Source organism: Giraffa tippelskirchi, chromosome 12 (assembly GCF_054371585.1).
Source record: "Giraffa tippelskirchi isolate mGirTip1 chromosome 12, T2T-mGirTip1v1.2.pri, whole genome shotgun sequence".
Taxonomy (NCBI): Eukaryota; Metazoa; Chordata; class Mammalia; order Artiodactyla; family Giraffidae; genus Giraffa; species Giraffa tippelskirchi.
In genome coordinates, this window is record NC_137286.1 from 33,725,108 (window position 1) to 33,746,857 (window position 21,750).

The 21,750-nt window shown below is 55.8% G+C and overlaps 2 protein-coding genes across 6 annotated transcripts; both read left to right on the forward strand.

The window, feature by feature from the left end:
* Positions 1 to 512: 512 nt before the first annotated feature.
* Positions 513 to 12,480, forward strand: LMAN1L (lectin, mannose binding 1 like). 4 transcript variants are annotated; one of them, XM_081548516.1, is made up of 14 exons: positions 695 to 898; positions 3,438 to 3,592; positions 3,707 to 3,814; positions 3,906 to 3,964; positions 5,386 to 5,485; positions 5,855 to 5,975; positions 6,763 to 6,818; positions 7,432 to 7,564; positions 7,847 to 7,998; positions 8,911 to 8,957; positions 9,258 to 9,341; positions 10,202 to 10,325; positions 10,982 to 11,113; positions 12,186 to 12,480. In XM_081548516.1, exons 1-14 carry the CDS (start codon positions 721 to 723, stop codon positions 12,309 to 12,311), a joined length of 1,575 nt encoding a protein of 524 aa, XP_081404642.1. In that variant the 5' UTR covers positions 695 to 720; the 3' UTR covers positions 12,312 to 12,480. The 4 variants fall into 4 exon arrangements, with proteins under 4 accessions (XP_081404641.1, XP_081404639.1, XP_081404642.1 ...); XM_081548515.1 differs by lacking the exon at positions 8,911 to 8,957 and having other exon boundaries at positions 513 to 898; positions 9,274 to 9,341; positions 10,982 to 11,109; positions 12,179 to 12,480; XM_081548512.1 differs by lacking the exon at positions 8,911 to 8,957 and having other exon boundaries at positions 9,274 to 9,341; positions 11,017 to 11,109; positions 12,179 to 12,480.
* A 212-nt stretch (positions 12,481 to 12,692) lies between these two features.
* On the forward strand, positions 12,693 to 17,613 carry CPLX3 (complexin 3). Of its 2 annotated transcripts, XM_081548518.1 has the most exons (4): positions 12,693 to 12,799; positions 13,326 to 13,554; positions 14,703 to 14,790; positions 16,478 to 17,613. In XM_081548518.1, the coding sequence occupies exons 2-4, from the start codon at positions 13,391 to 13,393 to the stop codon at positions 16,700 to 16,702; spliced, it is 477 nt and encodes a 158-aa protein (XP_081404644.1). In that variant the 5' UTR covers positions 12,693 to 12,799; positions 13,326 to 13,390; the 3' UTR covers positions 16,703 to 17,613. The 2 variants fall into 2 exon arrangements, with proteins under 2 accessions (XP_081404644.1, XP_081404643.1); XM_081548517.1 differs by having other exon boundaries at positions 12,701 to 13,554.
* Positions 17,614 to 21,750: the final 4,137 nt, after the last annotated feature.

Sequence of the window (21,750 nt, forward strand, 5' to 3'; positions counted from 1 at the left end):
TATTATTCCTAAAAATTCTAACAAGAATCCCTTAATCAAATATCCATTGTTCAAATTTCCCCATCTCATTTTTCCCCTTACAAGGTCCATGCATTGCATTTATTTGCTCTGTCTCTTAAGACTCCCTTTCTATTTTCACATAATTTCTTTATTTTTTTTTTTATTTTCACATAATTTCTTTGTTGAGGAAACCAGGTTGCTCGGAGGCATGAGTGTTTGGGAATATGGGAGAGAGCTGAGAATCAAGGCAGCAAGAGCAGGACAGGAAAGGATGGGATGGATGAGTGATGGCCAGACAGCAGGGACAGCCATCCGTGGGAAGGACCCAGGACAAGGGGGCCCATCCCAGGCACGGAGGAAAGTCAGAGCCGCTGAGGGTGGCTCGTCCCAGTGACCCCCCTGAGGCCCTGCAGCCACTGGGACAGATGGAAGGAGGAAGGATAGCCTGAGCCGAGGAGCAGGGGCAGAGCTCAGGTTGGCAGGAGATCAGGCTGCCTCATCAGGCTGGAGGTAAAGGGTGGGGCTGGGCCTGAGATCAGGCCTGGAAGGAACAGGATGTCTGTGCTGGGGAGGGAGGGAGAGGACGGTGCCAAAAACCCAGGTTCTGGGCCATCCTGGCTCCTCCCCACCTGGCCCTGCCCCAGGAGCCCCTCCCTATCCTCCCAGCTGCAAATCCACCCTGGGGCCCGGATACTAGATCCCCTTCTAGATCCCTTCGCAATGAAGGTGGTCCGTGGCCTGGATCCCTTGCTCTGCCTTCTCCTCCTCATACTCCTGGACCCCCACAGCCCTGAGGGGGGCCACCTACCTCAGCGAAGATTTCAGTACAAGCTCAGCTTCAAAGGACCAAGGCTGGCATTGCCTGGGGCTGGAATACCCTTCTGGAGCCATCACGGAGGTAAAATGTCGGGTGAGGACCAGCCGTGCCCAGTGTTCTTCAGAACACTGGAGGGGCTGACCAGCTCTGGGTGGCCGTGACTTGGTGGGGAGTGGGCCTGCCAGTACAGCCAGTGCCCAAGACAGGGCCAGGCCTGGGACAGACAGTGCTAGGGGCCCCAGGACCCACCCCCCGACCTGTCTCCTGCTTCACCACCACCCCACCCCTACCCATCCACCTTAACTTCTCCTCTCTGCCTCTCCCCTTCTCTGCCCTGGGACTTCGCTCTCCTTCTCTTCTTACCTCTCCTTGGAGAACCCTTCACCACCCTTCCTCATGGACCTGTGCACACACACACACACATGCTAATAGGCTGAGTCTCAGACTCACAGACACAAGGCAGCTTAGATCAGCACAGACTGATTCTCTGGCTCTACACTGTCAGGTTGTGGCTGTCCAGGAGACCTGGGGGGCAGCCTGGAGGGAGGCATCCTCGTGGCCAGCTATTTTGCCAGAGAGGGCCCCAGCCCTGCCCTGCGTGTTTGTTGGGTGGAAGCAAGCACGAGAACATCTTAGCCCATATGTTGTATTCAGGGCCTTCCAAACCCAGACCTACAAAGAATCTGTCTTCTACTCGGTCTTGTTCTAAAAAGATTTTTGAGGACTTATATGGACCTATGCAACTGAGAGGGATTTAAATTAGGAGTGAGCCAGAAGAATGAGACATAGTGTTAGGACTGAGGCATGAAATGAGTCCAAGAACATGGCTTGCTGCCAAAATATATGCTGTGAAGCCTGCCCACTCTTCAGAGTTGAGCCATGAGCCTGGTCTAGAGCCTCCTAGCAGCCAAACCAAAGAGAGAAAGCAGATCCATTGTATATTTCTGTGTCTATGAGGTGTAATTTCTGAAAAACAGCATAATTCCTGAGACCAGAGCAAATATCCCTTTAAGAAGACAGGCCCTCTTAGCAGGGTTTTAGGCCCAGTTCTCCCTCACAAAGATCCAGGAGGTAAACAAAGGAGGAGGCTGTTCTCTATAGCACAGAGCAGGCCCTGCCTCGGGACCAGGATGGTAGGGCCCAGACCACACTCATTGTTCTGGGCCACACCAAGTCTGGGGTGTTCCAGGACATATGGGGGAGCAGAGGCACATTCTTCAAGGTCACTCAGAGATATGCTCACTGTCCATTCACTCATTCATCCTTTTATCCGACTCACCCTTATGTCCTCTGTGCCCCGCCCAGAGACACAGGGCTGAGTCAGTTTCGAGGAGCCAGCAGTCTGCAGTGAGGTCCCCTGAACAATCCAGCGGAGGCCTAGCGCAGAAGTGTGGCAGACATGGGCAACCTCTGCCTCCTGCATGCCCCTTCAGAGGCGGTGGTGGCTCCCAAGGGCTCCAGCCCTCCTGGCCTTGCAGCCTCTGAGCCTCCCTGCCCCCAGCTCTGGCCTCTGCCGAGCAAACAGGCTGGATTAGCAGTCTCCAGGACATGCTGGCAGGGTCTGGGCCCTGGGCCAGGTTCCAGGCTGGCAGGCCGCAGGGGAGTGGAGGCAGCTGGGGCAAGGCCTCTGGTCTCCCTTCTCCATTTCCTGCCAAACCTGCCTCAGTTTCTCACTCCTTCCTTCCCTCTCCCCCCATCCCACCCACATCAGTGGTAATTCTCACACTCACTCCATCCCTCACGGCCAGTTCCCACCTCTGCTTTCCCCACCTTGAGATGCCCCCTAGGTGCCCCCACCAGGAAGGCCCGCCTGTGTCTGGACATACCCATGTGTCCACAGCCTAGAGTCCTGGCCCTCCGCCTGGTTATTCTCTCAGGGTGCTCCCCTGTGTTCGTGGTCTCCAGCCTGTCCTTCCCCTCATAGGCCTCTCTTTCCTCCTCAGAGAAACACAATGCTCCCAGGCTCACTTGCTCAGTCGTGTCCCACTCTTTGCAACCCTGTGGACTGTAGCCCACCAGACTCTTCTCTTCATGGGATTCTCCAGGCAGGAATACTGGAGTGGGTTGCCATTCCCTTTGGACACAAATCTCTCTCATGGTGGAAATGGCCTGTACTTTGGAGTCAGAGGGAGCTGGGTTCCCATTCACTTAGTTCCTTAATTTTTCTGAGCCTCAGCTTCCTCATCTATAAAATGGGGTCTTGGGACTTCCCTGGTGGTCCAGTGGTTAAGTCTCTAAGCTTCCACTGCTGGGGTCATGGGTTCAATCCCTGGTTGGGGAACTAAGATCCCCCATGCCGTGTGGCCAAAAATAGTATAATAAATAATTGAAAGATAAAATGGGGCCTTATAGAAGCAAGCTGCACAGACTTGCAGTGAGTCTTATGTGAGAATGCAGGTAAAGAGCTCCATGTGTGTCTGGAGACTTCGTTGACCCTCCCCCGGCAAAGACTCAATCCTCACTTCTTCGGTGGATTCCACTGTCTGACCAGCTGGCTTATTACCTATTAGCTGTGATGTTCCCTCCTCCCTCCTTCTGGAGCCCAGCCTAGACCAGTGAGAGAGAGTGATGGGGAGCAGGGGCTGGTGGGGCCCAGGCCCTGAGCTGCCCTGGCCCGCAGACGCCATCCCGGGTCTGGAGGAAGTACGGCTGGCCCCATCCATGCGGAACCGGAGTGGCGCCGTGTGGAGTACAACCCCTGTCCTCTTCCCTGCCTGGGAGGTGGAGATACAGATGAGGGTGACCGGGCCGGGGCGCCGGGGAGCCCAGGGCATGGTGAGTGGTCCCCACGAAGGTCTGGCAGAGGGGGTGGGTCAGAGGAGCTGGTGGTGAGCCCAGGGTTCCAGCGTCCTGCAGGGACCCCTGACCTGAGCAGCTGCGGACCCGCAGGCCGTGTGGTACACCCGGGGCAGGGGCCAGGTAGGCCCTGTCCTGGGGGCACCGGACTCAGGGGACGGCATCGGGATCCTCTTCGACTCCTCAGCCCAGGATCCCCAGGTGAGTGGTGGTCTCCTGCCCATCGTCCTGCCCACACCCTTGCCCTCTGCCCTGTGCCCAGGTCTCAGGCTGCTTGTCACCTCCCACACAGAACAGCCCTGCCATCCATGTGCTGGCCAGAGACGGGCACACCCCCTACGAGCCACTTGGGTAAGGGCCCGCCTGGGTTGACCCCTGCCTCATTCCTGGGCTGCAAGGAGCTCGGTGGTTACCCACACAGCCCACTGACAGAGAGCCCCCCTCCTAGGGCGGTGGCCTCCTTGCTGTCCTCTCATCTGAGCTGATGACACTGCCCAGGGCCCCCCTCTCACTAGGCTCCAGCTATGCCTCCTCCAGGGCCTGAGACCAGAGTTTGCTTGCTCTTCTTGGGAATTACTCCACGGAGTCCTCGATTCACTGAATCCAACAGCCCCAGGGCAGCGAGGGTAGTGAAATGACGCAGGGTGAGGCCCTGCTCAGTGTTTGCACTGCCATCATCTCATCTTGACACTCTTGAGAAGTGGGGACTATTAGGCCCCAACTACAAGTGAAGACAGTGAGCCCAGAGAGGAGAAGTGATTTGCCCCAGGTCACACAGCTGTGCCCGAGTTGAGATTTGAGGCCAGACTTGCTGGTGGAAGGTCCACGCCCTTTCCCGCACCAGCTACCTGCCTGCCTGCCAGCACCATCCCTTTCTCTCCGATGACGTGGCTGCCCATCCCTGTGCAGCCAGGATGCCTCCTCAGTAGCTGGGCCAGTTCGTCAGTGTCTCTTAGCAAACATCCCTCTTAGCTCATAACAATTAGAATAATTGCTAACATTTACGACCTGAGCTTACTGTACACCAGGCACTGCGCCAAGCACTTCACGCTCATGGCTTGGTTAACCCTCATAACAATGTTATGAGGTAGTTTCAATTATTATCCTCATTTTAAAGATGGGGGAACTCGGTTTGGAAAGGTGAGGCAACTTGCCCAAGGTCACAGGGGCTCAGAGGGCAAACACACTGCTGGGGCCCTGGAGCCGGCTCCTCCCCTGCTCGGTGCTGCCCCCTCTCGGCTGAAGGCGGTGGTGACGGGCTTTCTGCCATGAGAGCTTCTGCGTCTCCATGAGCCCAGAGACACTCAGGATGTCTCAGCACTCCTAACCCCCTGGGCCAGCTGCTTCACCCCTGTGGGGAGGCCAGCTCGTTATATTGTCCTTGGCTGCGAGGATGGGTCTCGTGTTGTCTGTCCTGCTATGGGCCAAGCGTACCCAGAGGGAAGCCAGTGGGAGACCATGGAAGCAGTGGTGGGCCTGGGGGATTGTAGAAACCCCACTGTTGGTCCAGGCTGGGCCCTAGGGAAGCGTCCCAGGGCGGGCCTCAGCCTCTTCTGTGGATTCCAAGTCCCAGCATTCTGCCAGGCAAGGCTTGCTTTCCCGCTCCTCTCTCTTCTGCTGCAAGAGCAGAATACAGCAGCAGAGGCTGGAGCTAGACCAGTACCAGTAGGGGCGGGTGGCACTGCAGGCCTGGACAGCACGGCCTCTGGGACCACCCCTACTGGTTAGGCCTTGGGTCCTGTGTGGCCTGGCTGGATTCCAAGTGCCCACAGGGATGGAGGCAGCCTGGTGCTGGGCTCCTGCCGCCAGGACTTCCGGAACCGGCCGTACCCCTTCAGAGCACGGATCACCTACTGGGGGCAGTGGCTGCGTGTGAGTCATCCCTCCTGCCTTTGTGGGTGCACGGGGCAGGGAGTGCAGGTTACAGGGCTCAGAGCTTTGTGGATCCCCACGATCCCACAGACACACCTGTGACAGCACACGCGGTCCCTGGCACACACAGGCAACACCCATAGGGATCCCTGCTCTCTACACAGACTCCTAAGTCGCCCCGGCACATGCCTGGGAGAGCTGCCATGAGCCCAGGTGTGCGAGCCCCTCCACGTCACTCTGATTCCAAGCTGCCCGCCCGCCTTCCGGGTCAGGGAGCCAGTGAGTCAGGTGGGGACACTGCCCCTGCTGGGGCTGGGGGAGAGAGGTGGGCTCCCCCGGGGAGGGACTCATGCCCTTTGTGTCCCTCAGGTGTCCTTGAACAGCGGCCTCACTCCCAGCGACCCAGATGAGGTCTGTGTCGATGTGGGGCCCCTGCTTTTGGCCCCTGGAGGTTTCTTTGGGGTCTTGGCAGCCACGAGCATCCTGGCAGGTGAGGGCCTTCTGGGCAGAGGACCGGTGCCCACTGAACACCCCTTCTAAGAAGTGCTAGGGTGGGGCCAGCCAGTTCCTCACTGTGGGACCCAGGAAAGCCACAAACCCTCTCTGAACCTCTGTTACCATCTGGGGAAGGTCGTGTCTGCCTTGCAGAGTTGATGAAAGTCTCAAATGGGGTAAAACACAACTCACTTCCATTTCTGTGTTGGCTCCACAAGGGAGTCCCTCGCTGGGATCTGTGGGGCAAGAGGAAGAGGGTCAGCCACGAGGGACATCTAGGAAATGGAGCAAAAGGATGTGATGTTAACGGAGAGCCTGTGGAGGAACTCAGCTGGAGAGCAGGGTGCAAGCAGAGGTGGCTTCCTGGAATGCCAGGACTTCGGTCTTTAGACCCTAGGCACTGGGGAGCCACGTCAGGTTACTAAGGAGGAGACTGACGTGGTCAGAGTCAGGAGGAGGAGGCAGCCCCTGTGTGGTTCTTCTGCCAGTAGCAGCCAGGCTCCAGGCCTGAGGGTATTGCTTGGCCTGTGGCCCTGGCTCTAGGTCAGGACCGTCCAGTTTTCCCATTCACTGGGGGTCCCCCTCTACCTCCCTGTTGGAGTCAATCCTCACAGCCCACCCGTCTGCTTATCTGATCCTCACAACTTTCCTATGAAGAGAGGCAAGATGAGGGTCAGAGCTGCTCAAAGTCACCCAGATCTCTTGCCTGCCTGGAACATGGTGGAGGCCGGGGGCGAGGGCTGAGGGAGTGAGTTCCCTTCCCTTCCTACCCTGCTTTCTAGATGACCATGACATCCTGTCCTTCCTGACCTTCAGTCTGCATGAGCCGGGTCCAGAGGTAATGCCGAACCTGGGCCTTCCCTGGGGGGAGGGCTGGGGGAGAAGCAGCTCAGGGATCCCTCCCCTCCCCAGATACTCTGCTCATGTCCAGCTGTCAGACCTGTCATTCCAACCCTTATCTCTACCTGCTTGTGGAGCTCTACTCAGGCCAAGCCTTGTGCTGGGAAGTGCTGGGAAGTGCTGGGGGCCAGAGATGATCCAGAGCCAGGCTCTGTCCTCAAGGAGCTGTGGGAGCACTGAGGGGTCCTAACCAGCCAGGGGAGCAGGACGATGGCATGACAAAGATGAGCTTGAAGGAACAGAGGGAGTGGCACAGACAAAGGCCTGAGGGAGCTGCTGGGGTCTGGGCCACGGTGGGAGAGACGAGTGTAAAGATCGGCAGTACAGCAGGGCTGGGAGGACTGGGCCTGCTGGCTGAGCTGAGGGAGAACTAGGTGTGTGTGTGAGTGTGTGTGAGTGTGGTGGAGGTACAGTAGGGCTGGGAGGACTGGGCCTATGCCAGGGTGACTGTTTGGTCAGAGAGGGGGACAGGGCTTGAAGGATGCCCTGTGGGAAGATTACTCTGGCCCTCCTCTGGGTTTGGGGCCTAAGTTTGTGTCTTCTTTCTCCAGCCTCCCTCACAGCCTTTTCTGGAGATGGAGCAGCTCCGCCTGGCGAAGCAGCTGGAAGGGCTGCGGGCAAGGCTGGGCCTGGGCACCAAGGAAGACATGACTCCAAAGCTGAACTATGGAGTCCAGGAAGAGGGTAGGGACCCAGGGAACAGGCAGGTGGGCCAGGGACTCAATTGAGGGTCACAGTATCCTCTTCCCTTCGAACCAAGAGCCCTTTAACCAGCGGGAAGGGGGGCTTCTGAGGGGGCTGTATCTAAGCAGGCTCTGCCCCACCACCTAGACACATCTTTCCAGGGTAGTCTTAGAGGCAGAAGCCACACGTTTCTGCCCCTCCAAGAAGGCTTCAAAAGACAGCCAACAGAATCTGTTGCCCACCCCAGCGGCCCGCATGTCCCCGCTCTGCCCTGATCCGCAGGGGAACAAAGCTTCATCCTGGAGGAGACACTGCACAGACACAGCCAGATCCTGCAGGCCCTCCAGGGTCTCTCCAAGCACTTGGCACAGGCTGAGCGGCAATGGAAGCAGCAACTGGGATCCCCAGGCCAGGTTGGGCCTGAGGGAGGCTGGGTGAGTGGCCCTTTGAATACCCAAGGGTCTGCCTACAGGCCCGGAGAAGCCGAGCTCCATAGGCACCGGATCTGATGGCATCAGTGAGCTCTCTGTCCAGAAAGAGGGGCAAGCATCCTACCCAGGAACTCGTCTCCCCCAAGGTCTGGAGAGATAGGAGTGCGTGTGTGCGTGCCTAGTCGCTTCAGTCGTGTCCGACTCTTTGAGGCCCCATGGACTGTATCCCACCAGGCTCCTCTGTCCATGGGGCAAGAATACTGGAGTGGGTTGCCATGCCCTTTTCTAGATCTTCCCAATCCAGGGATCGAACTCTCCTCTCTTATGTCTTCTGCATTGGCAGGCATGTTGTTTACCACTAGCACCACCTGGGAAGCTCTGGAGGGAAAGGAGGGCAGGGGTGAAATGCTGCAGGTGTCAGGGTGGCGTGGATCTGCCAGCTGGGGGAGTGAGGTGGGGGGCTGGGGGGCTTGGCACAAGCAAAAGCCCACAGAGCCCATGGCTGGGGCTGGGGAAAGGAGTTGCCAGGTATTTAGACGCGGATCTCTAGACAAGTGACAGAAATAGACCGGGTGCTTATTTGCATGTAGCTTCACATGTGATCTGATTCACATACGCTTGCTTAATGCTCAGATGCACCAGAATCCTCGTTTCCCCTCCACTGCCATCCTGGCTTCTCCCCCGGGGAGTCACATCCCATGGCAGACCCAGCCTGGGGCCTGAGAGCTGAGCTCAGTCAAGATGTTAGATGCCGGGCAGAAGGGGCCAGCGGCTCCTGTGAGTTTTGCTGGGCTCTGGCAGCTCGAGGTTTGACTCGTGTCCTCGGGACAGAGCAGCCGAGCCTGGGCTGCTGGAATAGGGCAGAGGGGAGGGACCAGGTCCTCCAAGGCCATGTCTTCCTGATCCTACTGCCAGGCCCAGGACTCCCCCTGCCAGGCTCCACCCACCCCTGAGAGAGGTGGGTGACCTCTCCAGGTCACTGGGCAAGACTGCAGCCCAAGCACTGGGAGTTGACTGGCTGGGACCTGGATGGGGGGGGATGGTGGGGGATGGGGAGGGAGGGGACAAGAGGACTTCTCAGGGAGAAGGGTTTGGGAGGAAGGGAAAATCAGAAGCCCAGATGCAAAGGGTCAGATAAACCTAGTGTATCCAAAATGAGGGCCCAGGTAATGGAGTGAGGCTTCTAGAAGGAAGAGGGCTGCAAATCCCCAGGGAAGGTGAACTCTGAGGAGAGGGGCTGTGCCCTGGGCCCTAGAGAAGAGGCTGGTACTCCTGCAGGACTCAGCCAAGGTCAGTGCCCTACTCCGTGGACAGCAGACTCTGCTCCAAGACCTGCAAGAGATGAGGTAAGGACACCAGGAGAGGAGGATCCTGGGGGGAGAGGAAAGAGGAGTCCCCACCCACCAACTTGCTTCTCTGCCTGAAGAGTCCCCATCAGTCCTTTAATACTTTCCTCATCTCCTGAGCAGCAAGCACAAAGCCTGGAAAACAGGGAGGGACTAGGGGCAGAGTTAGGTTTGTTGAACTGAGCTGAATTTAACTGAATCAAGTTTAAAGTTTTGAAACTACTTGTTTAAACACAACTCCCTTAGACATTCTCACCCCAGGGAGGGTTAGTAAAATCCTTCCTTCAGTGATAGCTTCTGGAAGGAGGGGACATTTTGAGGGGGTTCTTGGAGGGAACACAACCAAAAGCAGGCCCAGTTGGGGGATGGGCAGCCCCTGACTTCATTTTACCCGCCTCTGGCCCCTCAGCATCCCACTCTAGGCCCAGGCCTCTGGAGTTACCCATGGAGCCCTGGGGGCAGGGGGTCACCTTGATGCCATGGGAAGAGGAGAGCTTCAGGCTGTATGTTGTGGCTGCAGCCCAACCCCAGCCCTCCTCCCTTCATCTAGATTCCCCGGGGTTGGGAACACGAGGAGGAAGAGGGTCTAAATCCCTGAGGGCAAGGGACTGAAGACAGAGCTTAAGGACCCTGGGGTTGGGATGGACAGTTTAAGGGAGATGCTTCTCTGAGCTAAAGTGTCTCAAGGAGAAGTTCTCGGTGGCGGGGAAGACCGCAGTCCCCAAAAGGGGCTTTATGGGTGGTGCCTGTTCCTCACCCAGGTGCTGCCTTTGAGGATTATGGGAAATCCATAATTAGGTACTTTGGGTGCAATCAGAAGGGATAATGGGTTCTCTCCCTTGGTTTCCACTCTGTACCAGGGATGCAGCTGCTCACATGGCCTCAAGAGCCCAGGTCTTCTACCTGCCTGTGGGCACCAAGCATCATTTCTCAGAGCTGGCCCAGATCCTGAGCCTCCTGCAGAAGGACCTGAGGGGCCCAGTGGTGAGAGGGACAGGAGCGAGGACCATGGGGTTCAGCCCCTTTCTTCCAGCACTTTCACAGCCCCAGGCCCCTCCTGCCTTTGCCCTTCCCCCCGGGACTCCTGTCAGGCACACCTGTGTCCGTGTCTGTGTGTGCATGTGCACAGGCATGAAGGCACACAGATTGCATCTTCTCTATGCATTTTCTGCTCTCTGGAGAGTCCCACAGACTGTCAGTACCAGCAGGGCCCTGGAGACCACTTGGTCCAACTCCCACAATGACCAGAAGATAAATGGGAATGGGCCGTGCCCAAGATCATTCAAAGCTTAGTGGTGAAGTCCACTCTTTCCTGTGCCCTACCCCATCTTGCTCTTTTCCTTGCCCTCTCCATCACCCTGTCTTTTACTCTCTATTTCTCTCTCTCACTTATCTCTAGAACTTTCGGCCCCCTGAAGATCCCAGGCCCCAGGCCCTCCTGGCTGTTCCCACAAATAGGGACATAGGAGCTGGGGCGGGGAGGCAGCTTTGTACCCTGCCCCCTCTCCAAGTTCCCTGGATGAAAGACAGGGTACCCCACCACTGAGAGAGGGAAACAAAGCCCCACAGTGGTCCAGATTCTAGGTCCCCTCCCTCCTGAGTAAGAAGCTGACCTAAGATCTTAGAACATCTCTTTTCAGAGAGCAGCAGCCAAGGACCCTCGCTCACCTGGCAGGTCCCCAAGGGTTTCCTCGTGCCTGCAGCCTGGCATCTTCCTGTTCTTCCTCCTCATCCAGACTGTAGGCTTCTTCTGCTATGTACACTTCAGGTGGGCGTTCCCATGCACAGGACTTCCCACACCTACCTGGCATCTCTTGGGTCTGGGCCATAGAGATTCAGTTTGAGAGAGGGGATACTAAGGTTCCAGTGGGGAGATCCACATGGTCCACCAGCTGGCAAGGAGCAGTGCCCAAGTTAGGGCTCATTTTTTCCATAGAGATGCTCTACTACCTGCTCAGCTGGCTAGTCCCATCTGAGTCTTCTCCTTACAGAATTCACTCTCTAATGTGAGAAACTGACAAGTAACTAACAGTCACATCCTTTGTGATCAGTGCCATGACAGCAGGAAGCTCAGGGGCTTAAAAAGTGTTGGAAAAAGCACTAGAGCCAGCTTGGGGAGATCAGGGAATCACCTGGAAGGGATATTTGATATGGATCATCAAGGCAACTAGGAGTGTTTCAAGCCCAACAAGATAAGTAAAAGCACTGATGTAGAGGAAACATCATGTGAAAAGATGTGGAAGCATAAAAAATATATATACATATATATATATTGGAGAAAAAGTGGCCAGTTCAGTACTGCTAGAGCAAAATGTTTGTGAAAGTGGGCAAAGAGAATTTAAAAGTTTGGGGACATGTCACAGTTTCTTCTTGATGAATGTTTGTAAACGAGTAAGACATTTAGAGATGTAAGATGTGCTAAGGAGCTCAGAAATGGGGCAGTCCTTGTAGGTGGTATTTCAAGACAAAAGGAATCAGTGTGGGCTGTGATGGTCCTGGAGGAGGAGTGGAGTATGCTGAGTTTTAAAAGCAGAATGGGAGAGGAGACGGTCTGCAGGTGCAGAGAACAGCAAAGGTATGAGGGTGGAAATGATGACAGGCTTATGTTACATAGGAATGCAATGGTAGTCATAAGGCTGGAGCCACCTGGACAGAATTTGAATGCCAGGAAGAAAGTGCGGTACTGATGGAACAGACCAAGGGTGTCATAGAAGTTCTCAGAGCAGGGGGTGCTGTGGTCCAGTGAGTGTAGGGCGGTGAGTGCAGTAAATATAAAGAGCCTGGTCTCAAGAACCCAGAAGGGAGAAGCCCAAGTGACCTTCTTCTCTCCCTGGCAGCAAGCAGAAGCTGGACAAGGGCCTTCAGGACTATTTGTCCACATGCAGCCTTCCTCTGAGTTCTACACCACAAATCCCCAGGGCCCTGGGGGCTTTGCGGAGGCAGCCCTTCTCCCCCAGCATACAGGCGTGACCTACTTTGAAGCCCTGATGAAATGTCCACTTCTCATCACTAGGAAGTCAACATGTATCTGGGGGTGGGGGGCTTGGCCGGTGTCTTCTGCCTCTGGGTACCCAGCTCCTACCCACATCTTAGCTTTTGGGGACATCCACCCTTATTAAAGGCAATTTTCCTCTCCCCATGCTTTGATATGCTCATTTACCGTCTAGCATCACCTTAATCTCTGAAGGCTTCGACTTCTTCCAGATGGTCACTGGGAGTGGGCTCCAAGCAGGCAAGGAGGCCCAGGGCTGGCTTGACTGCCAAAAATCCAGATACCCCATAGGCCTGAACTCGGGACTATGATGGGAGATGGCGTCACAGCTGTGTATAATTCTGTCCCCAAATTCACCCAGAACAAGGAAGGGTGCCTCCAAGTGCCCTTTCTGGTCCAGCCCAGCCAGCATCACCATGAACAACTCCCTCCCTGCTTCCTGTAGCTCCAGGGATCAGCAGGGCAGGCACGTGACCGAGAACTCTGAGAGGCAACCCATGGAGCCATAATTGGGATTCCCCACTCTCTGGTCTCCCTCCCTTTCTCAGCGTCAAGCTCTTTGGGCAGCTGCTGGGGCGGCGGGTTGGAAAGAAGGTTGGGGTAGAGCCCAGGGCTACTCGCACTTCCCATCTGAAATCCTGGTTATCAGCCATCCGGGAGAGAAGCAAGTAGGGGGAGCAGGGTTCTGGGGCGCATAACAGCACAGCTCATTCCCCTGGAGAGCGACCACCCCCCCCCTCCTTAACGGCAGCCCCAATCCGTTGTCAGCAGTGCCCAGCAGAGCTTGGCATGGAAGGAGGCACGTTGGGGAGGCGGGAGTGAGGAGCGGCACGTGGTTCAGTCTGCTCAGCCCCGTGCATGCCCCCCGCCCCCTGTGAGGAGGGGTTTGGGGCTATGGAGGCGGGCCCGGGCAGGGGCGGGCGGTGGGCGGTGCAGAGCGTGGGGCGCCTGCCTGAGGCGGGAGCTGTCCCTGAGACCTAGTGCTGAAGTAGGAGCGGACGTGCCTCGGTGCCCGCCGCGTGGTAACCGGCGTCCGGTGCCCGGGTCAGCGAAGACCATGGCGTTCATGGTGAAGACCATGGTGGGCGGCCAGCTGAAGAATCTCACTGGGAGCCTGGGGGGCGGCGAGGACAAGGGGGACGGGGACAAGTCGGCCGCCGAAGCGCAGGGCATGAGCCGAGAGGAGTATGAGGAGTATCAGAAGCAACTGGTGGAAGAGAAGTGAGTGGCATCCCTTCCTGGCTCCAACGGCCCTCCCCACCCCCCAAGAGCCGCCTGGCCCACCCTTAGGGCAGTCGCAGACCCCGAGCCCCTCCCCTACTTTTCCAGACGAGGTAAGGGCCGGGCGGCGCCCTCTAGGCTGCTCCCAGAGCCACCCCACCTCCAACCTAGAACCCCGCTCCACTTTTACATTCGGGCCCAGAGGGAGTGGGGGCAGGGGCGATAGGGGCCTGAGACGAGGTGGGGGCACGTGCATTTCTGACGAAACAAGTAATCCCTTAATCCGATCTGGTCTCAGCCGTCTGTGTCTTCCAACTGGAGCTCCTCTGAGCCTGAGGCTCCGAGAAAAGCGCTGCAGCTAAGGAAGAATCAGTTATGGAGACAGATCCTGAGATGAGGGCACTCTTGGATATTGAGGCTACGTGTGTGGGATAGAGAGGTACCTGGAGTGGAGTTAGGGGCTCAACTCCACACTAGGCTGCTTGGGTCAGATCCTGGCTTCGCTTCTTTTTGCTGGGTGACCCTAGGCAAGTTACTTAACCTTTCTGTGCCTCAGTTTCTTCTTCTGTAAAATGTGGGTGGTGATAAAACATGCCATATATGTTTGAGGGTTAATACTTACTGCACATAAACCGCTTAGCAAGGCACCTGGCACATGGCAAACCATTAAATGTTAGCTATTATTTCATTTAATCATGATAACAGTTTTGTGAGCTGCAAAATCTTACCCTCATTTTACAAAACAGGAAAGTAAATGACTTACTCAAAGACAAAAAGTGGTAGTGGAGCCAGGATGTGAACCCGTATCTGTCCCAAATACTTTTCCCCACACTGACACAACCTGTCAGAGAAAGAAAAGGCAGACTGAGTCGGATGCCACCTATGTTAGGGTCCAGAGAGCAGACAGAGGTGCCCCATAGCTGCATTGGGCGACGTGTGCGGAGGCAACAAAGGGCATTGTGATACCCGGGAGAGGCAGTGAAGATTAATCTTGGCTGGTCAGAGCACCCAACATACCGGCTCGCGGCCGGCGGGGTGGGAGCCAAGTAAACTTCAGCTAGGACACAGAGACCCTTCCTGCCCCTTCCTCGCAGGCCCCGCCCATTTTCTCAGCCCCGGTGGTGATTCCTCCCCCGGTGCCCCCACAGGATGGAGCGGGAGGCGCAGTTCACGCAGAGGAAGGCAGAGCGGGCCACGCTGCGGAGCCACTTTCGGGACAAGTACCGGCTGCCCAAGGTAAGCCTTAGGACCCTGGGCTGCAAGACACATCTGAGCTGTGGGCTCTGGACTCCTTTGCCCTACTCCTGGCACTGCAACTCTCAGGGAGTGTTTGATTAAATTATTGATTCTCTCACTCCTTCATTCATTCATGGTTAATTAGCGCCTGCCAAAGGCCAGGGCTTGATGCTGAGAGGTAGCCCAGTGCAGATGGGTTTGTGTTTCTGGAGTCAATCCAGGCCCCTTCTCTCCTCCAACCCCCACTCACGAAACCCAGAGTCAGGCCTAGGCAGATAAGAGTTGGAAGGCAGTAGATTCTACCTCAGGGGTAAAATCTCTTGGTGCTTCTGAACACCCAGGGAGGGAGGTGGACAGAGAGAAGGCAGCACTTTCTGTGTGCTTGATCTTCATGCCCTTACCTAACCCTTCAGTAACTCTGCCAGGTAGCTACTACCCACATCTACAGATAAGGAAACTAAGGCTCAGAGGATTAAGGGACTTGGCTATGGCCATACACAGCCAGAGAGTGACAGGAGTGGGAAAAGAGATGAAGCCTGTACCTGCTGAGCCTACACTTGCTCCCAGACCCCTGGTTGCCTTCCAAAGTATGAAGTCTGTCTGCAGAGAGTCAAGTAACCCCTTGATTGCCCAAGCAGCTAGGAGGATGTCTCCTCTAGGCTCTGCAGCATCAGATGACCATGTAAGAGTTCTGCTCCTGTTGCCTAAGGAGGGAACTGAGACACAAGCCACTCCCCCTGCCCAGAAGTAAGCTAGACTCTGAGGAGAAAGGGAAGCACAGGCTACAGTACACCTGAACTTGATCTTCCACTTGGAGGATCAGATATGTGAATGTCATATTCACTCATTCAGTACATGTTAACTGAGGCCCTGGCTGCCTCTGATTTCCCACAGGGTAATAGTCTTTTGAAAATCTCTAAAAGGGAGAGTCAAACTCAGCTAGGAATGGATCATTCCTCAAATGCTTGCACTAAGCATATAAGAGACACAACTCGGCCATCAGAGAACTCTGAGTTCACTAGGAGAGAGAAGACTTGGCTGTAACTGAGTAGGACATAAAGTGGAAAGTCAAAGGGCCCCCAGAGGCACAGGGAAGTGCAATGACAATCAGTAGGTAGGTGCTGTGCAAAGAGGACACAGATGTTGGAATGAGGGACATAGGTTTACATTTAGCTCCCCCATTTCCTAGTGGTGTGACTTTTGGCAAGTTACTAACGTTATCTGAGCCTCAATTTCCTTATTTGTAAAATGGAGAAAATAATACCTACCTCACAGTGTTGTTGTGAGCATTAAAAGCACTCAGCTCAGTGTCAGCCATGTGATAGCTGTTGGATGAATGGAATCCATCACTATGATGGGTAACATTCTTCAGTGTAGTTAATGACAGTCAACACACAACTTAGCTGACTCAGTCTGACTCTGAAGTATTTTTATGTTGTCATTACTCACTGCGCTAGTATCTCTCCTTCAGTATCACAGGGTGAAGTAAGGTGGTGTGAAAGGGCAAGGTCTCCATATCCAAGCATCAAAAGCTTGATCCTGGCGTGGAGAAGGGGGGCTGAGTTCACTGGGACCTGGAGTTGCAGAATCTTGGGGCTGGAACGCAATCCAGGCTCCTCCTTGCCCCTCAACTCTGAGTCCCCACAGACCTCCAACCCCACCACACCCCTTTCCCTCTTCCCTTCAGAATGAGACAGATGAGAGCCAGATCCAGATGGCAGGTGGAGACGTGGAGCTGCCCCGGGAGCTGGCCAAGATGATTGAGGAGGACACAGAGGAGGAGGAGGAGAGGGCCTCGGTCCTTGGGCAGCTGGCCAGCCTCCCTGGCTTGGACCTCGGCTCACTCAAGGACAAGGCCCAGAGCACATTGGGGGACCTCAAGCAATCAGCTGAGAAGTGCCACATCATGTGACTACTTCCCCTGGGGTTACCCATGGGGGTGACCAGAGGGCTGGGCCCACACAAGCACTGAGAGCGTGTCTCAGCTTCCAGGGACCCATATCCCATCTTGGATTTGTCTCCCTGCCCCAGGCCAGCCCCAGGACCCTTCTCATCCAGGGCTCCAGTCTGCCTTCCACTATCGCCCTCTCCACTGGGAGCAAAGTTCCCATTCCTCACACTAGCTCTCAGGACCCACCATCCCTACTCAGCCTGGGAAGGCCTCCCAGGATTGTAGGAATAGACCTGACCCTCTCTGACCACCCCCCCGCCAAGTTCCTGCACACAGGAGAACCCACAGAGGGGCACACAGAGGGACACAGAGGTCCTGGTGTGTGCAGAGGGGTATGTCACAGATGCATCCTGGCACATACAGACACAAACACGGGCCAGCTCCCCTGGGTGCCTAGCTCCTCTAGACACCAACACTCAGACATGCTCAGGGTAGCTTTAAGCAGACACTCACAACAGACAGGAGGCCTGAGTTCAAGTCTCCACATTTATTCTCCTTAAAACCCACCACCCTTTCTGGGCCTCAATTCATCATCTATAAAATTGGAATGGACTGGGTGACTTCTAAGTCTTCCTAGCTTGGCCTCCCTGACCCTTGAGAGTCAGCCCCACACCCCTCCTTGGGTAGAGCAGCAGCTGCAGCCATAGTCTCAAGCGGCTGCCACTGTGGGCTCTGGCTCTTGGAAGCTGAGTGATGCTATGTGAGGGGCTTAGTGCCAAGGATGAAGCTGGCACTGAACAGTAGCCCAGGAGGCTCCAGGCCTTCTCTGGGCCCAGGGCCCAGCCAATTTCTCTTCTGTTCCTGTAGAACTCTCTCTGGATTCCAAAGCTGGATTTCCTTTCAGTTCAGTGAAAAATAAAAATTTCAAATGACTTGCCTATTCTCCTACTTCTTACTGATCTCCAAGAGTCTCGGGCTTCACAGCCCCTAACCTTGCTCTTGGAGGGGTATTCTCTACCTCCCCATCCACAGCTTCATAGGAGTGCCAACTCCTATGAGATACTCAAGCAGTCATCTGGATGGGCTGCACCAGGTAAGGCAGGGCCTCTGGGGCATTACCTGAGCCTACAGGAGGGGCAGAGACTCAACCACAGCTGTCTCTGGCACCTGTGCCTATCCCCTTCTACACCTTGGCCATCAAAGGTGTAACAGAACAAAAGCAGGGCAACTGCCTTCCAGCCCAAGCACTGCTGTGTGACTTTGAGCAGGTCCCTTTCCCTCTCTGAGCCTGTTTCCTACCCCTTGTGATATTAAGAGCCCCCACCCAATAATAACAACACCTGGTTCAAAGGGTGGCCATATTTGTAAAGCCCTTGGCACATGATGGACCATATCAATAAATGGCAACTCATTCTTAAAAAAAAAAAGTGTAGAGTCCAAATCTCATCCTGCTCACCTACGTGTGTGCTCCGGGGGTGGGGGGTATCCAGGAGACCAACCAGGAGGCTCCGCAAGCAGGCCATCTCAGAGGCCTGAGAGGAACAAGTTGCTACAGGCAGATCCTGGTGCCCCCATTTGAACACCAGACTGTAGAGAAGCCAGCCAAGATTTACAGGCAGAAGAGCCATCTTGGGGTTTGGTTTCAAGGGCAAAGCTTCCATTAGGCTGCTTTGTAAAACTAGAACAAGAAACGAAAAGCCTGTGCAGTAGGTAACATAGGGAGGGAGAGGTGGGAGAGAACGAGAGGACGATGAGTTAGGATGGTGGAGGCAGGGAGGAATGCAGGCCCAGGATCTGGGCAGTGATGCTCAGCTGTCATGCTGGGTCTTCCCTCTTGAACACCCCAGAGGAAGGGGCCTGGGCTGCCCCCAAGGGTGTTCATGGGACAAAACCCCCTCCTGACCTTCCTGGAGCTGGAGGAGACCAAGTTCTAGCCCCAGGTTGTGGAGGGTGGGGCAAGGGCCACCTCGGCAGCATCAGCAACAAGGCCCACGTCAGCACTCTGCCCTCCAGGGGCCTTCTGCCTAATGGGACTGGACAGACCCTTTCCCCTCAGTGGTTTGAGGGACCAAAAGTGAAAGAGCAGGGATACGGGCCGTGGGGAGGCTGAGGGGTGAGCACTCACTGAACCCTCACAAAATGGGCTGGCTGGGGCCTGGGGTTAGGGAGTGGGAGGGGGCCGAGCCCCCACTCTCGTTCCTTGCTCACAGCCTGAGAACCTTGAGGGGCCCTGACCTGTCTGCCTGTCCCTGGAATCGAGGTGGAGGGGGCAGTGAAGGCTCTGGGGCTCAGGCAGAGATGGGCAAGGAGGGCGGACTGAGGGGTGCACAGGCTCTGCTCGCCTCCCCTGCCTCATTCTTCCTTCCTCTGCTCTCTGGGCTTCCCTGTCAGCCCATGGCCCTCTCATCTGTATCTCCAACCCTAGGTCTCATTCCTGGCTCACACCCACCCAACACCTACGCCCTCAAGACCTGGCTGAGCTGGAGTCCCCCCTGCATCTGCCCCACTCTCAGCCCTCAGCCCTGCAGTCCACCACTAGACTGCCACTCTCCTCCATCCTGCCTCTACTCCCATTTAGACCACCACTTTCTTGATGATTAGTCCATCCTCCTGGTGTGATGTGAGAGCCACGAAGCCACTTACCACCAAAACTTTCCAGACCCCAGTCCCACTATTAGGGCACCATAGTTCAGAGAAGGCATTTTCTTCTCCTGGCTCCTCCCTCCTGTTCTCTCCTTTCTTCCTTCTCACCCCACAGGCAGTCTGAGGATACAGGACATGTTGACAGGTGATGAGACAGCCCCTCCAACCCCTCTCTTTCAGGAGGAGACAACAGAGATGGCCAGCCTGCCCCCTCTCACTCCCACCGTCAGGTTCTCTGGCCCCAGAAACGGGGACTTCAGGGAGATAAGTGGGCTCAAGTCCCCTTCTGCCTTCACCCCTCCAGACAGCCCAGGCCTGGTTCCCAGAGGGAGGAGGGGTACAGAGAGAAGTGACTTTTCGGAGGCCAGTGAATCTACAGGGAGGAGCTGGAGAGGGTGGTGATGGGTTTGGAGTTGAGAGACTCTTCCCTTCCCCCAATGGCCATATGGTCCCTCCTCCAACACTGGAGGCCCCGGCAGGGGCAGGCAGTGGGACATCTAGGGGATGTCCGTTTGCTGAGCCCGAGCTGCTAGCAGTGCCTACTGACCCAGCTGACTCCTGAGGCTGGGTAGGGGATGGGGAGCCACACGAGGGGAAAGCGAGGGAACCATGGAACCTGCTGCCCTGCCTCCCACCAGGTGCCTGCCAGACATCACTGTTCCCAGAATCCGTGTGAGGCTCTGAGCAAGGAAGCCAGGCTGGGCTGGGTCTGGGGAAGCAGCAACGCTGAGGCTGCCTTGTCTCTAATCAACAAGAACCGTGTCTGTGTCTGTCCGATCATGACTGCAAGTCTGTGTGGGGTCTGCATGGGTATGTGAGCTTGTACATGGATTTCAGTGTTTTTGTGGGTGTCTGTGGCCCATGACCTGTTAGTATGTGTGTGTGGGGGTGGGGGTTTCAAATGGGTGTGAGTTACTCTGGGCAAAGTGCCCCCTTCTTTCACACCCCAGCCTCAGGGTTGGACCATCTCCCTCTCAGGGAGGGCCAAGATGGCAGCTGACCTCTGAGGACAACAGCCCTTCTAGATGACCTCCCTGAGGAACCAAGGTTCTGTGTCCTTCCTCATCCCCAGTTAGTCAGGCAGGCTGGCCACAGAGACACCTGGGTCCCTCAATCTGCTCCAGAGGCCCATCTGCTTCTCCCAGGGCTGGTCCCTTGGGAGACAGAGGGCCCAATGCTGGCTGGGCTTGGGGGACTTAGTGGAGGTGAGAGGACGGCAGGGTGAGCATCCAGATGCTGGGAGGGAGAGGTGGCCTGCCCTGTCTTGGGCACTTTCAAAGTGTTAAAGGTGAGAGATGGAAACTCTCGTTCCTAGGGAAAAAAACTTATTAAAAAAGATTAGCATATTTCCCACAGGCCTCTGTCATTTAAAGAAAGCCCTAGGGAGCCCCACCTCCTCTGGCTGGGCTGCCTCCCTCCTTGGCAGGTGGCTTAGACACATCTAAACGTCTTACCCAGGGAGGGCCCTTCCCCAGGGCCTTCTCCACCAGCCTCAGGCTCCCAGGTCTTTCCTATACCCATTGCCCCCACGGGGGCCCACTCCCCTCCACAATCACATGTAGAATGGTATCAGGCCCCTGTTCTCAGATCGCCAATGCAGACATCACAAATAGAAACTGGGGCCTCCAGGGCCAAACTTTTACCCCATTATCCTTCTATTCGATTAGTCTTTCACAAACCCCATCCTTCCTCATTCCCACTCTCCCTCCCATCCATTCGTCTCAATTTATCCACCCAACTGGATCCATTCATTCTCCTCCTTCCTTCTCATTTTAATCAGTGTCTTTTCTGTCCAGCCCACTCCCAGAAATAATCTGAATGCATTCCTCTCTCTGAAAATAACATTTTTTGAATTCTGTGTGCCAGGTCCCTGTAGTGCCAGGCTCATTTAGTCCTCATAGATTCCCACGGGGCATTTACCTTCATCCTCATTTTACTGAGAAGCTGGGTAATCAATGGGTCCCAAGCTTCAGGGCCACAGAGCAAGGCCAGGATTTTAGCTCTGCTTCCCACCTTCCAGGTCACTGTTCCACACTGCCACCCAATGGTCAGGCTTCTGAACAAGTTAGCCCTTTTAAGGTCTGCATGGAAGGCTGAGCAACGAGGGAACTCTGTCCTTGGTGGCTGCCCAAGGGGGTGAGCTCCCTCTCCCTAAGTCCCCAAAGATGCTCCTGAGTGCTATTTAGACCAAGGTCCACCAGAGGGTGGGGGGAGGGCTGCTGGAAACCACCCCAACTTGGGGGCCCTGGGGAGCATGAGTACAAGACACCCTAGAGGATGCCCTTTCCCTAATCCGGCTCACTGGCCCAGGGTGAGAGGGGGTGGAGGCATCGGGTCCTGCCTGGGAAGAGGAGTGTGCAGCACAGAGGTTGAACAGAATCACTCGTGCCACTGGACCCTCCTCTCCATGCAGACAGGAAGGGCCT

Coding starts and splice junctions, on each gene's coding strand:
- LMAN1L (XM_081548515.1), top strand. CDS start 556: ATGTCTGTGCTGGGGAGGGAGGGAGAGGACGGTGCCAAAAACCCAGGT. Junction 5,486..5,854: donor ACTGGGGGCAGTGGCTGCGT/GTGAGTCATCCC, acceptor TGTGTCCCTCAG/GTGTCCTTGAACAGCGGCCT. Junction 10,326..10,981: donor AGGACCTGAGGGGCCCAGTG/GTGAGAGGGACA, acceptor ATCTCTTTTCAG/AGAGCAGCAGCCAAGGACCC.
- CPLX3 (XM_081548518.1), top strand. CDS start 13,391: ATGGCGTTCATGGTGAAGACCATGGTGGGCGGCCAGCTGAAGAATCTC. Junction 13,555..14,702: donor AAGCAACTGGTGGAAGAGAA/GTGAGTGGCATC, acceptor GTGCCCCCACAG/GATGGAGCGGGAGGCGCAGT. Junction 14,791..16,477: donor ACAAGTACCGGCTGCCCAAG/GTAAGCCTTAGG, acceptor TCTTCCCTTCAG/AATGAGACAGATGAGAGCCA.